The sequence below is a fragment of the Myodes glareolus genome, chromosome X (assembly GCF_982192425.1).
Source record: "Myodes glareolus chromosome X, mMyoGla1.1, whole genome shotgun sequence".
In the NCBI taxonomy this organism is placed as follows: Eukaryota; Metazoa; Chordata; class Mammalia; order Rodentia; family Cricetidae; genus Myodes; species Myodes glareolus.
The window spans coordinates 99984838-99999807 of record NC_142053.1 but is presented as its reverse complement, the minus strand read 5'-3'; the positions used below and the strand labels follow the sequence as shown (position 1 = coordinate 99999807).

Below are 14970 nucleotides of genomic sequence, written 5' to 3'. Positions count from 1 at the left end.
GGCTTCTGCAATGATAACTGTTTTCCAAATCCAGTGGAGTGCAGACTGTATGGAACATCCAGTGGCATCCCTGGAATTGTGCTTGTTCTCACTTGTCGTCACATCTGCTCTCTAGCAGGGTCCCAAGCCCTTGGTTCCAGCCTAGTCCCATCATGCCCTCTTACACTCTAGGCAGTATCTACCCCATTACAACAATTACCCACAGAATCCTATATGCTGTCTATGTAATCCAACTCCAAACTTAGATTCCCATGTCCTCTCCAGGGTTAAGCTGTTGAATATCCCCAAAGTTACATGTTTTTCCACATCTCAATGGCTGAATCTATCCCAGTACTCAAGTCTAGTCTGGCAACCTACAATCCACAGTACAGTCCTCTAGGCTTCATTAGGGTCCAAAATACCACAACCTCATCTAGTCTTATCACCTATCCATATGCTATAGCTAACATTTAAATTCCACGCAGGAATGGCTCAATTCACAGCCATAGAACTAGGTTTTGATTCAACAAGTCTCTTCGTACACACATTTCCCACGATCTTCTCCAGAGACTATACTTTTGCACACCCTGCACACAAGCCAATACTTCCATTTTCAAATCCTGGAGGATCAAACTTCTGTGCCTCAGGCAGTGCCTCATAGATTTCTGGACTGTTTGTCTTGCAGGATTTTTCAAGTCTTGAACAGAGTCCAAAATCCTAGGCCATATCCTAGTCCCAGAATTTCATTCTTTGATACAGCCTACATTTTTGCTCTAACCGGGACATACCCTACACTCACTAATATACCCACATGTACCCTCAGGGTACCTTGTAGCACAAAAACTTATACACTACATAAACAGACATCCTATGATCTCCTACTGGTTTAGCCTGGTGAGTACACCCTATCTGATACTTGTTTTTCAACAATTCTTACATATCTAAATTGGTCTCACATCCAGTGCCATGCCTAGTGTGGTGACTAGCTTTTTGTGGTAAATAGGTCTAGGACTCTGCAGACTTGTATCTTTCTAACCGGCCTTGTGCTAGCACATCGTGGTGTCTGTACCTAACATCTATCCTCCCAACAGAAACCATCCTACATGCATCCGTTGACAAGACACTTTTAGATGATTAATCCCCCATACTCTGTAAACAGACTTTCTAGATCAAATCCCTCAATTTAGACTAGTGAGTAACCCCCAACACACTGAAGAATTTTTCACAGTTAATGTAAATGAAAACCAAACTCTCATGTACTTGAATACTTAGTCACCAAGGAATGCAACTGCTGGGGAAAGATTAGGAAGTGTGATCTTGTTGGAGTAGATATGGCCTTTATGAATAATATATGTCACTGAGGGTGGGTTTTGAGGTTTGCATTCCAAAATCAGGCCCCGTCTCTCTCTCTACCCACTACTGATGGATCAGTATGTAAACACTCAACAACTGGCCCAGTGCCATGCCTGCCTGAATCTTGCCATGATCATGAATTAATTTCCTTATATTTTGGACAAGCACCCAATTAACTAGTTATAAAGAAATCCAGAGACACTTTAAAGTCTCTAACTTGCATCTTGAAGTCCTGAACTGAGATTAAAGTTTAGGTAGAGGGCCAGGAATGTTGATATATAAGCCGTTGTGGTCAAGAGGTGGCATCTACCCTCCCTCCGCTTACCCCTCATTGTCTAATCTTTAATCTTATCTGGCAAGGTGTTTTGATAGTAAGAATTGTGTGAAATTTCTTTAAGGTGACAAGGTTTTCTTCTGTCTAGAGAGCATTGCTTTACCTGTCATGAGATTTCTGTGGAAATACTCATTATGTTGAAGTTTATTATTTTACTACTCTGATAGTTCAAGCTACACAAGTGTCTCATTAATATATCCTCATTACTGCTAGGCCTGTTATGGAAGGTGTCCACTCTGAAAGTCCTACTAAACCCCAAATTTCTTATAAAGGATAACCAAGGTTAAACCTGTCACTTTCAAGTAGCATTGCTTTCTCTGAGATGTGATTAGTATATTCTAGTATACTGAGTGTGGGGTGCTCCTGTGGAGCTTTCCTTACTTACATTGTATGGTGAGGTAGAAAACCAAAACTCAAAAACAGTTGTCTAAAAGGAAATGTATCTTCTATTTGTGGGGATAACTGTCACTCACACACATCCCCTCAGATAGGTTGAGATATTTCATACTGTTAAGTTTTGACCTGCTCTTGAAAAATACAAAGATGGTGGAGCACAGTCTTCTTGATTCTTCTCTATGTGATAAGGTAAGAGTAGCAATTTAGATTCAATGCTCCATACATTACTTCTATGTGTCTTATAGTGCATTTGTGGTATGACCCTCAAATCTGTGGAAATCAAAGTCCCTTCTTTGTCGTATTCTTTGTCAAATTCTTTTCTTTTTCATATATCAAATAAAATTCCTTGTCTGGATGCTATTTCCATATTATACAAAATATCAGCTTTTCCATATTCATCCCCAAAGAGCCTTCTTTGTCATACACCAACCTAAGTCAATTTTCTAGGTCTCAAATATTTGAGACCAAGGTGTGTTTCATAACATACACCCAATCAAAGTCCATCTTTATAGTATACTCACGAAAGTTGCTTATCTGACACAAATCTCTCCCATCTAATTCACCCAACTGAACTCCCTCTCTTGCCATATAGCAAACATTTCTTCCCTAAAACCTTGTAAGACACAAATCTCTCCCTTGCTTTTCAACCAGCTGAATGCTCTTTCTTGCCATATAGCCAATATTTGTTCACTAAAACCTTGAAAGACTCAAATCCCTCCGTAGTCATTTACCCAACTGAAATCCCTTTCTTGCCTTATGGCCAGCATTTCTCCCCTAAAACCTTGTAAGACAGTAATCCCTTCTTTGTCATTCACCCAACTGAACTCCCTCTCTTGCCATATACCCACCATTACTGACCCCATTCTTCCAATACCTCCATTCCTCCCTTACCATATATCAACACTAACTCCCTCTCTTATAATATGCCCACCATTTCTGCCCCCAAACATTGTGAAGCACAATCTGTCGCATATCATATACTCACCCATACTCCCTCACTAGCCATACACCCACCATTTTTACCCCATCCTGCTATGACCCAAATCCTTCTCTTGATAAATGCACACTGAAAATCCTTCTTTTGTCATATAACCACACAATTCTCTGTCTTGTGATAAGCCCACCATTTCTGCCCCCAAACAAGTGATACTCAAACATATCAGTTTTCATAGGCCAAACAAATCCCCCTCTCTTGTCATATGCCCATCCTAAGTATTTCTCTTGAAATATATCAATCATTTCTGCCCCAAACCTAGAGAGAACCAAATCCCCCCTGGTCATACAGCTACCCAAACTCCCTCTCTTGGCATATACACATCATTTGCCACCAACCTTGTGAGGCCCTAATCCCTTCCTTGTCATATACCCATCCAAACTCTTTCTCTTGCTACATACTCACCATCTCTGCCCCCAAAGTGTAGGACCCAAAGCCCCCCATTGTCATTTGCCCAGCAAAATTCCCTCTGTTGCTATATACTTATCATTTCTGACCCTAACTTTCTGAGACCCTAATCCCACACTTGTCATATAATAACTCAAACTCCTCTCTTGCCATATACTCACAATTTTTGCCCCCTGAGTGTTTGAGAATCAAATCCTTCCCTTGTCATTTACCCACCCAAACCTATCTTGTCATATATCCACCATGAATCTCCCCATAGTATATGGGACTCAGTCTCCCTCTTGACTTCTAACCACCCAAACTCCCTCTCTTGCCATACACCCGCCATTACTGCCTATACCTTGTGAGACCCAAATTCTCCTCTCATCACTTAACCAAGCAAGCTGCCTCTCTTGCAATATACTCACTATTTCTGTACCCAGAGTATATGAGAATCATACCCTTTCTAGTCATCTAATCTCTATTGCTACATACCCACCATTAATGTCCTCCATGTATATAAGACTCAGTCCCGTGCTTGTCATTACCTACCCAAACTGCCTCTCTTCCCATACACTCACCATTTATGACCCTAGCCTTGTAAGACCCAAATCCATCACTTGTCATGTACCTAACCAAATTCCCTCTTTTTCCATGACCCACCACTACGACCACAAACCTTGTGAGACCCAAATCCCTCCCTTGTTTTCTTCCTATCCAATCTCCCTCTCTTTCCATGCATTCACCACTATGACTGCAAAACTTGTGAGACACAAATCACTCCCTTGTCTTCTACCTACCCAAACTCCCTCTGTTTTCATGAATGCACAACTACTGCCCCAAACTTTATGAGACCCAAGTCTGTCCTTTGTTATATACCTACCCAAACTCCTTCTCTTTCCATGCACCAACCATAACTGCCCCAACCCTTGTGAGACCCAAATCCCTCCCTTGTCTTCTACAAACACAAACTCCCTCTCTTTCCATGTACCCAACACTACTGCCCCATTCCTTGTGAGACCCAAATTTGTCGCTTGTTATTTTCCTACCCAAACTCCTCTCTTTCCATGCATCCACCATTAATGCCCCAAACCTTGTGAGTCCCAAATCCTTCCCTCATCTTCAACCCACCCAAAACTCCCTTTCTTGTCATATACCCACCATTAGTGCCTAAGCCTTGTGAGATCCAAATAACTCCCTTGTCATCTAACCTGTCTTGCCATATGCCCACCATTAATTCCCCCAAAGTATATGGGTCTTAATCTCCCTCTGTCTTCTACCCACCCAAACTTCCTGTCTTGTCATATACCCGCCTTTACTGCCTAAGCCTTGTGAGACCTAAATCCTCTGCTTGTCTTCTATCGATCTAAGCTGCCTCTCTTGCCATATACACAAAATTTCTGTGCCCAAAGTATATGAGAATCATACCCTCCCTTGTCATCTACCCTCTCTTGCAATATACCCACCATTAATCCCCCAACTTATATGAGACTCAATACCTCCCTTTCATTAGCCACCCAAACTGCCTCTCTTGCCATATACCTCTCATTTCTACCAACATTTTTGTGAGACTCAAATCCCTCCTTCTTCTTCTAGCCACCCAAACTCCTTTTATTCCATGCACCCACAATTACTGCCCCAAACCTTGTGAGACCCAAATACATCCTTCTCATATACCCATCCAAATACCCTCTATTTTCATGCATCAACCATTATTACACTATACAATGTGAGACCCAAATCCCTCCCTTGTTCTATACCCACCCAAACTCCCTCTCTTTATATGCACCAAACACTACTGACCCAAACCTTATGAGACCCAAATCTGTCCATTGTCATGTATCCACCTAAACTACCTCTCTTTCCATGCACACAAAATCACTGCCCCAAACATTGTGAGACCCATTCCCTTTTTTGTTTTCAACCCACCCAATCTCCCTCTCTTCCCATGGATCTGCCATTACTACCCCAACCTTGTGAGACCCAAATCCCTCCCTTGTCTTCTACCCACCCAAACACTCTCTATTTCCATGCACCCATAATTACTGCCCCAAATATTGTGAGACCCATTTCTCCCTTGTCATATACCCACCAAAATTCCCTTTCCCTCCATGCATCAAACATTACTGCCCCAAACCTTGTAACACCCAAATCCCTCCCTTGTCTTCTACCCACCCGAACTCCCTCTCTTTTTATGCACCCACCATTTTTGTCTCAAGCCTTGTGACAACCAAATTCCCCCCTCGTCTTCTACCCACCCGAACTCCCTCTCCTTCCATGCACCCACCATTGCTGCCCCAAACCTACTGAGAAACAAATGTCTCCATCGCCATTAACCCACCCATATTCCCTCTCTTCCTCCATAGCCATTATTCTTTCTCTCCTTTCCTAGTTTCACCATCAGTCACTCACAAGGACACATAACATTTCAATTATGTTGAATTTATGTTTATTAACAATGCAATTTTCCTTTTATTTGTCATAGGTTAGGAAATTCCCCATCTTCAAGATAGTTAACTTATTGACTTTCCCCATCATCAGCAGCTGCAGCTTCACTTGCTTCTCCTGTCGCCTGCTCCTCAGCTTGCTTTTCAAGTTGCTCCTCCAGAGGTTGAGGCATTTCAGTCACCGGTGACTCTTTGACTTTCTTTGTTTCGGGGGCAGCCGCCTCTTCATCATCCTTCTCTGTGATGATCTTCTTTTGGACACGTTTCCTGTGTTTTCTTGTCCTCAATCCCTGGAATGGCAAGAGAAGAACACAAGAATTAGTTAATATAGGGAGAAGTCAGGATAAGCATGTGAAGGATACTTGGTCAGAAAAATTGAGAATTGATAAAGGATTTATGCCAGGACAGAGAAAGATAGTAACTTTAGGTAAGAGTAAATTAGTGGAGGAGGGAGTTCCGGTAGGGCTTGTCATCTCACCATTCCATACAGGATGCTTGGTGGATACTGCTTGTAAGCCGCCTTTGTCTTCACCATAAGGATTGACCCGTTCGCTACCATCGGCACATCACTAGTGGAGGATGGGAGGTCCATGTCGGACAGCGATTCCTTAGGTTCCTTCCCAAATTTCTCCACCACCAAGCAGTGCGTTGCTTCTCCCTCGAGGGGCTGTGAACAACTGGCAGAGCAGGGAAGGCCACACCCTCAGAACTGATTCATCATCAAGGTCCTCAACCAATAGTAGGTGAGCTTGTGCTCTGACATCACAAAGCATGGTTCTGACCCGCAAGAGTGCCTGGTGAAGCAACAAACAACAGAGTGTACCACTCCTGACACTTTGATGATAGGGGGGAAGTATTGAGAATGCCAAGACAGTTTGGTTTTAGATGGAGACTGCTGCTTAATAACTCTAAGGCCAATTTTCCATGCCATCCTTCTTTACATATTCACTTTAGTTGTGGCAGAACAAATGACAGATCATTTGCTTCTCAAACGTCTTCCCCAATACTACTCCTGTCTTTGGTTTATTCCACCATGTCTGCCTCAATCTTTGACTAGTATCTTGAATATCTTCCCTAAAATCTTTCCCAAGTAATATTCCTGTATTTGCATATCAGTATATCTATCAATCATCTTACCATTGTGTGCTATAGAAAACATCTAGGCTCCCTCCAGGACCCAGTCTTCTACACTCATCCACACACAGGACAGTTGGATCTGTCTACCCCTTTTTGTTTCATACACAGACTTCCCACGTCCTCCTCCAGGTTAAAGCCTGGTGATTGTATACCACCACCCTACACTCGTTTTTCTACATTTCACAGTATCTAGCCTGTGTCTCACAGCTTAGTCTTTTAGCCTGTATCTTGCAGTAGCCACCTCTAGGCTTCCTTAGAGTCCAAATCTGACATCCTACTTAGTCCCAGAAGTTAGTGTTATAACCAATATCTATGCTCACTCCAGGACTGGCCCTATCCTCATCCACTCACAGGACCCTTTGGGATATCTGCACCACCACACTCCACACATATAATTCACAGATCCTCCTCCATGGCTTAGCCTGTTGACTGTACACACACACACACACACACACAGACACACACACACACACCCCTTTATATTTGCATCTCCAGATTCTTCTGGACCTAATGAGTATACCAAAACCAGTGTCCTGGCATTGTCTTTTGGTGTAGCAATTAAATCATGGCCTCTAGGCTTCCACAGGATCCCAAGTCAGGTGACCCAACCTAGCCTCAATACCTCTTTAACTGTGATTAACATACAGCCTCCTTTAATACTCTCATTTGACTAAAGACCTTTCCTACCACTGACATATGCCCAGTTCATAACCATTGTTCTCATATCTTTCGGTGTCTAGCCTATTGAGAATATCACACACTATCAGACACTTGTTTTTCAACATACTGGTAGATAAAACCTGGAAGCCATAAGAAATGTTCAATCTTAGTCTGGTTAATTGACTATGTACAACTATTATATATGTGCCTATATGCAGACATGTGATCAATCTAAAGAATTATTGAAAATGAACCATCATCAAATAAATTATTGAAAATTAAAATATTCTATATTTGGATGTTGGAAATGTGTTTCAGTATAAGTGTGTAGGTACTTATGGGCCAAACCTGATGACCTGAGTTTAATACCCAGTAACTTCATCAAAGTTCAAAAAGGAAATTGATTCTACAAAGATGTCTTCTAATATGCACCCACACTAAAAATAATAAATAAAAATTTAAAATATGCCAGTAAATTTCCCCATGTCTTAGACAAAATGAGAAATAAACTTGCTGGTTCTTTTTGTTCATATGGCTAGTAACTTATTTTGTGGCACCTTTTCTGTTAATTATTTCAATAGCCTCCTGAATGCCAATCTTTTTCCTTTCTATGTTCCTTTTTCAAACACCTAAACTCCAGCCTCTAAATTCTTATCAAAAAGAGTTTATGCAAATGCAAGGCAGTTCCTGTTATGTCACCTTCAAAAATATTTAAATGTTTATTGTTCAAAAAATAAAATCTTCATTAAAGAAAATGGTCACTCCATTCATGAATTCACTTGTCTCCAAAGTTTTGGAGTTCGATCTATTCATGGCATAATATCTATAGCAGTCCCATTTCACACATCAATTCTATGTCCTTATTTTAGTCTCCCTGAAATGGTTCCTTATCCCTTATACTCCATTCTTTCACTATTTCCTCCCATATTCTTCCAATGACTCATGCTTACTATTTAGATGATGTCTTTCTTTTAGGAAATGACTATTATTGAAATTCTTGGAAGAATTTCTTTCATATACTGACATCCCTGCTAATGTATTCCAACACACAGTAAATAACAATGTCAATTCATATTTCTGTATCCTTATCAATCATTTGTCAGTAAGCATCTTGATTGAGTAGTTATCCTGTTCAGTATATCTCAGTAATCACTTGGTAAATAGCTCAGTGAATTTGGACATGTAGATGTTCCTTTAGTGTCGTACTAAAAGCATTGCGTGTATAATTGCTTAAATGTACTTGCTCTTAATTAGGTTTCATGTTCTGCAAATTTTATGTGAATTTGTCTACTTATCCATATATGGGCAAATAATGTGCATAATATAAAAGAAAGGCAACATGAAAGATAATGTTTCATTGCTAAGTTGATATTAAACAATTTTGTATCTAATTTAGCAATATGGTCTCAGCATCATTTCTTTTATGATTCTATATTTTCAATTTCTTTAGTTTTAATAGAAAAATATTTACTTAACTGGTTTTTATCGTTAATTAAATAAATTTTTCTGTATTCTCAAGATAATTTTGAAAGTGAACGGTGATTTTATTTTAGTATGTTTGTGATTTTATTAAGAAAAACTAAGCCTAGAATAATCCATTGTTCTAGAGAAAAAATTTCACCTACCAAGATAGTTGGAAAATAGTGCCACAGTGATATTAACTAAGGTTATTTGTATGCCAAAGGTTCTTAAAAACTTGAAGAAGAATAAATGGGTTTTGCAGTGTCTAATGTAACATTTAAAGATTATTTTTATTTTAAGATAGTTTATTCTGTGATAAACAGCATGTGACTTTATTTTATTTGTAAATTTGGAGGGCAAAATTTAAAGCTATAATAAATATGTTTAAAGTACTTCTAAAGTCATTCATATCTAGAGTTACAGCTTATTTCTCACGTGTGTGTGTGTGTATGTGCATGTGTGTTAAAGATCACATTCTGTACCTTCAAGATTACATTAGAAATATGACCTGTTTAACTGCAGAAAATATTCCAGTTTGCAGGATTGGCGAGACAGCTCAACAGATATTCAACATAGGGACACATATTCTATTTCTGGCAACCTCTTGACAGCTAAAAATCCTCTGTAACTCCAGTTCCTGAGGCTCTAACATTTTCTCCTGAGCTCTACAGGCAGCAGGCATGCACATGGTGCGCAAATATACATGTTGATAAAATATCTATACAAATAAAATAATTCAGATTCTAAAAGGAAAAAGTATATTTTCTTAGTGTAGTTACATAGATAGAAGAGTATTAATGGATAAAGAAAATATCAACATAATTATAATCATTAAGTGAATCTAATGTTTAATTTGCTTTCTATAGCATTTGAGATAGTGAAGCAGCCCAAGACAGTTCCTTAAGGGAGCATATTATCTACTTTTTTAAAAAAAATAATATTCAAAAGAATATATGATCAATCAAATATTAAAGATTGCATTACTAATATCAATGGTGTAAGTGGAGTTCTGAAAGTTTTAGAAATGTGAAGACAAGTATTAAATTATTTGACTTTGACTTTTGGTTGGTTTTTTTTTTTGAGTTTGTAGATACATGTTTGAGAATGGCCTAGAAGAATGGATAGACTAATTCTACCTTGACTTTAGTCATAAGCAAAAAGGAAAGAAACTGCTAAAGAAAGTTATTATTCTTACTTACTCATTTTAAATTTCTAAATAATATTAATGTCACACAAATCTAAGACAAAACAACATACTGATTATTTCTTGGTATGAATACTAACATTCAGATCTCTCTTTCTCTCTGTCTCTCTCTCTTCCCTCTCACCCTCCATCCCTCCACTCTCTCACTACATTACTGATTTTTCAATCTAATCAAGCCCTGACACAGGCGGTGGGCTGAAATTTCCTATGAAAGACTGATTTGCTTCTAACTCCTCTAATATGTCCCCTTGAAAGTTAAAAACTGAAATTGTTATGATTCTGCTGGTACCCTCAGTCTCTTCTCAAAGAAGATATAGACTGGTTTATAGTCAATGACCTGGATGGCTTAGAATGAAGTAGTGATGAAGAAAAATCAAAGGCGTACATTCAGAATATTTAATAATGATATATATTTGGTATGTCTTATTGTTGAAAATAGATTCTTTTTTCATACAAGTTTCCCCTACTTCAACTCCTTCCAGTTCACCCCACATTTTCCTTGTCCTATAGGCCTACTTTTCCTCCATTTCTTCTCCAGAAAAGAACAGGCGTCCAAGAGATGGCAGCTAAATAGGACAGAACAAGATACAATAATATGGCTAAAGCCCTCCTATCAAGGCTGGAAAAAAATAAACCCAATAGGAGGAAAAGAAACTCAAGAGTAACCAAGATTCAGAGACACACCAATTCTAACTGTAAAATGTTCCACAAAAGCATTCTAGTCTTCTTTTTTTTCTTTTTGACAGATATTTTGTGTATTAATTCCCCAACGTCATTCCTTTTCCTACTCTTGCTTTTAATTAGTCCTATTCCTGTTCCTACTCCTGTTCCTATTCCTTGATTACATCATTCTCACATCCTGAGACATTTAAGCCTGTTTCAAATTCATGAATTAGTAGGTACAAATGTTCTATAAAAATTCTGAAAAAGTAAGGTAGTATAGACAGTCAATTATAATTGATGTACAGATTATTACTAACAGATATTCATTAAAACCAAATATTTTGTTAATGTTGGCTTAAATTTACTACCGAGTTCCACAAATAGAACAACTATAAGATAAGCAATTATATCAAAATTATTTTAATATACATATATGAATTTAAACCTTTGCTTAAATAAACAAACAGCTACTACATACATATTTAAATATTTCCATTTTAGCTTCTACTATGAAATTTTAAGAAAAGACTCTCATTCCCCGTGTGTGTGTGTGTGTGTGTGTGTGTGTGTTTTGTAGAGATTAAAACTTCTTCACATTAAGCTCATGTAGCACTGAACTAGTAATTTCTGTCTATTAACACTTCCTTGGATCATTTTAAAAACTAGGTCAATAAATTAAATGATCGTATTTGGTAAAAACAAAAGTAAAAATAACAAAGGAGGAATTTGCTCATTCCAATATTTAAATAGGCATCACACAAAATCTTAAATTCTTACAGAACATACCTTTGAATTAACATGCTCATTATGCATAATAATTTTAGTTTTTGAAATATTTTATCAGAAAACAGCAAATACAATAGTCTTGTAAAATTTCACTGAGGTTCTGTTCTATGGTGATCAGTTTCTTTCTGTTCTCCGGAGGAAAGTGGCCTAATTTTGGTTAAGTTTAGAATTTAGAGCAAACAGACACAGTCTATATAGGGAATGAAAAGCATTTCTAATCTGCCCTACCAACTCTCAGTTTTAATATTTCTCCTTTATTATCTGTTCTCTGTATTCTTGGATACCCAAACGCGATGTTATCATTCTGCTCTTCATCTTTTGAAACCTATTTAAACATTTCTGCCATGAATATTGCAGAGTGAGGCAATGGAAGCCATTTTATTGAAGGAATAGAAGACTCAATAATTAAGGGAATAAAACTGCCTGGAGATTTTTAGATAAGTATGTGGGGACTATTGAGTGCTGTGAGGGTGGGAGCACAATAATTTTTTGGGATGGTTACTATGATAATGTATTGGCTCTGTTTTTATTAAAAGCTCTGTACTGATATTAGCCATGTCATCACAAAAATTAATACTTGCGAACTGTGGTAGAAATACCTTAAGAGTTTAGATTGAGTGGCTAGAAAGTTATCTTAGTAGGTAACAGAGCTTAGTGCACAAGTTTGAAGATCTATGCTAAAGATCTCTAGCACCCATGGAAAATGTAGAATATGCATGAAATCTCACTGGTGGCAAAAGAGACAGATCCTGGGGCCTCATTGAACAATCACCAGAGAAAGAATGTCTAGTACCCTGCCTCAAGGGAATAAGTCAGAGTGAGGCAAAGGAAGAAATTGAGGTCCTTCTTTGTCCTCTATGGAATTAAGCATGCTAGCAGACTGAGATGAAACAGACAATATCTACACTTCAAAATTTTGTCCTGCAGACTTGATTCAACAAGCTAAATTAAAGACAATTCTTCATTTCCTTGATGTATCAGTGGAGAGGAAGTTTCTTTAACTGACATTTCTTAGGACCTGGAGTTTGCTTACTGAATTCATAGGCATATCCTGGAATATTGGGTGGCTGGCACATGCCTCAGATAGCACAGAGATGAAGCAGAAGTTGTAACATAGTTTGGAGCTACAATGGTATCACTCTGGACAGACACATCACTCCTCTTCTTTATGTCTGCTTTTGTTCTCCTGCAAATCATTTTCTTTCCAAATTGACTGTTGAATGTTCTGTCTGTAGTTGATTTCCATCTACTATTCATTTTGAAATTTTCTTGTCGATGAACAACTTGCAATGTTGGTCTCTGCTGTGCTGTAATGCTATAAATTTGTGAAACGTGATTGTGTCCGAGTTGTTTCTATGTCATGACTCAAACAACGCAGCTTCCTTTGGTCTTGCCAGCACAGCCATCCAACTGATGTAAATATGAAAGGATATAATGGATGACATCAAATGAACCTTGTGCTTGTCTGAACAATCTACAAGTGAACATAAATTATGAATGAACAAAATGTTTTATGTGTATACATGACTATAAAACTGAAATGTATTGTATAGTCTGTAAGAAAAATAACAAATAGCTATCTTGACTTAATGAATTCATATGAATATTTATAATTCTTAAATTTCTATAGACCCCACGAGGTCCAGAGTGTTTATTTCAAATCCTCTGTGGGGGAAATGAGGTTCTAATCTATGAAAATAAAAGATACAATAGGAATCCTTACTCAGAAGCAGTCCACACATGGCTTGGCTTTATAACATGTCCGAAATTCTAGTTGGAAATGAATTTCATAGAGAATTGTAGGTTTCCTTTCATTTGCTCTTTTCTTTTCTGTCATTATCTCTAGATTGCATTGAGTGGATGGAAAATATATGCTTCCGAGTATTCTTTGCATAGAAGTAGTTTTGCACTAAATATCACTTTAAATGATTCAATTTTAACATGATCATATTTTCTGAAAGACTTTTAATCATAATATTACAAACATTTGTTTAAAACTATAAACAAATATAAAAATATACATCAACTATTTATCAGAAAATGTTTTCAAAGCTCAGTATCACAATAAAATATAGATTCTAAAAATCTGTACAGTAAAGCCTAAAACCCTAAAAGTAGGTGTGGATAAATCTTTTTTTTAAAAAAATGTCAATAGTACAATCAAATTGTGTTGCTCATCATTTGCAGGGCTTGAGGGCTTGCCATATTTAAATATGTGACCTGTTTTAAGTATTTGGGTCAAAGAAAAGTGAGGTGCCAATTTTTAAAGTGGCATAAACAGGCAGAAAAGTGAAATTATAGTTGGAAACATTTGAAAACTGAAAGAAGGTTGTTTTCAAGTCCGCAGAGAGGACACAGACTTTGGTTATGATTATGTGACCACTGTCTACTCTTCTGCCCCTGGATTATTGTCTCATACACAAAGGTCACTATAGCTGACTTTTAATGGGGTTATAGAAGCAACATTTCCATATTTACACATCTAGTAACAAGTAGCTATGTGACCTTGTATGATTAAATTCTCATACCTTCAGTTCCTATCTGGACAATAGACTCAAAAGAAATACCGACGCATTAAAATTGTTGTGAGAAGGATATGTATAAATGTCTTACATATAATCAGTAAAGGACATATAGCAAGCACTCAGGTCAGACATCATTACTATTGCCTTGTTAAACCACTTATATTCTATCCCTATGTTTTAAATTAGCATTAAAATTAAAATTAAATATTTGATAAAGAAAAGAGTGTGTCTAGAAGTTAGTAACTTATAGATACTCACCATCATTAACCACATCTTCTTATCTTTATACAATCTTACTTAATGCTATGTGAAATGTAAGAACATGTCTCATTTTTCTGTCTTCTACCATGACTTAAGAAAAAAACATACTTCTCTTCAGTCATAAATGTGTTCAATTTGTTGTGTAATATTAACTAGGCATCAGGAAGAATATGGTCAAGATTAAAAAATAGAAATGTGATTTAAAATCATGTAAGAAATATGATTCTCCAGTCAACAACTTAGAGTTCAACTGCTCTAAGGGATAGTATCATAAATTAGGAAGATCATTCATATCAATAGTTAATGGTAGTATTCATATGTATAAGAGTCAAAACTTTTAAACTAAAGTATTTTCTCCAGATAGTAGATAAAGACATGAATTA

The 14970-nt window shown here is 37.5% G+C and overlaps 2 protein-coding genes across 9 annotated transcripts in view; one reads left to right on the top strand and one right to left on the bottom strand.

Annotated features, from left to right (window-relative positions):
- Positions 1-14970, top strand: part of Dmd (dystrophin) — a 2257783-nt gene that overhangs the window by 271618 nt on the left and 1971195 nt on the right. The gene's annotated exons all lie outside the window — the stretch shown is intronic.
- Positions 5876-6556, bottom strand: LOC148117423 (testis-specific gene A8 protein-like). The gene is made up of 2 exons (XM_087903126.1): positions 6369-6556; positions 5876-6180 (listed from the first exon to the last, which is right to left on the bottom strand). The coding sequence occupies exons 1-2, from the start codon at positions 6480-6482 to the stop codon at positions 5962-5964; spliced, it is 333 nt and encodes a 110-aa protein (XP_087759252.1). The 5' UTR covers positions 6483-6556; the 3' UTR covers positions 5876-5961.

What these genes read in the sequence shown, in the direction of transcription:
- LOC148117423 (XM_087903126.1), bottom strand. Translation starts at nt 6,482, where the DNA reads ATGGACCTCCCATCCTCCACTAGTGATGTGCCGATGGTAGCGAACGGG. An exon ending in CAAGCATCCTGTATGGAATG is followed by an intron (nt 6,181 to 6,368) that starts GTGAGATGACAA and finishes TTGCCATTCCAG; the next exon opens with GGATTGAGGACAAGAAAACA.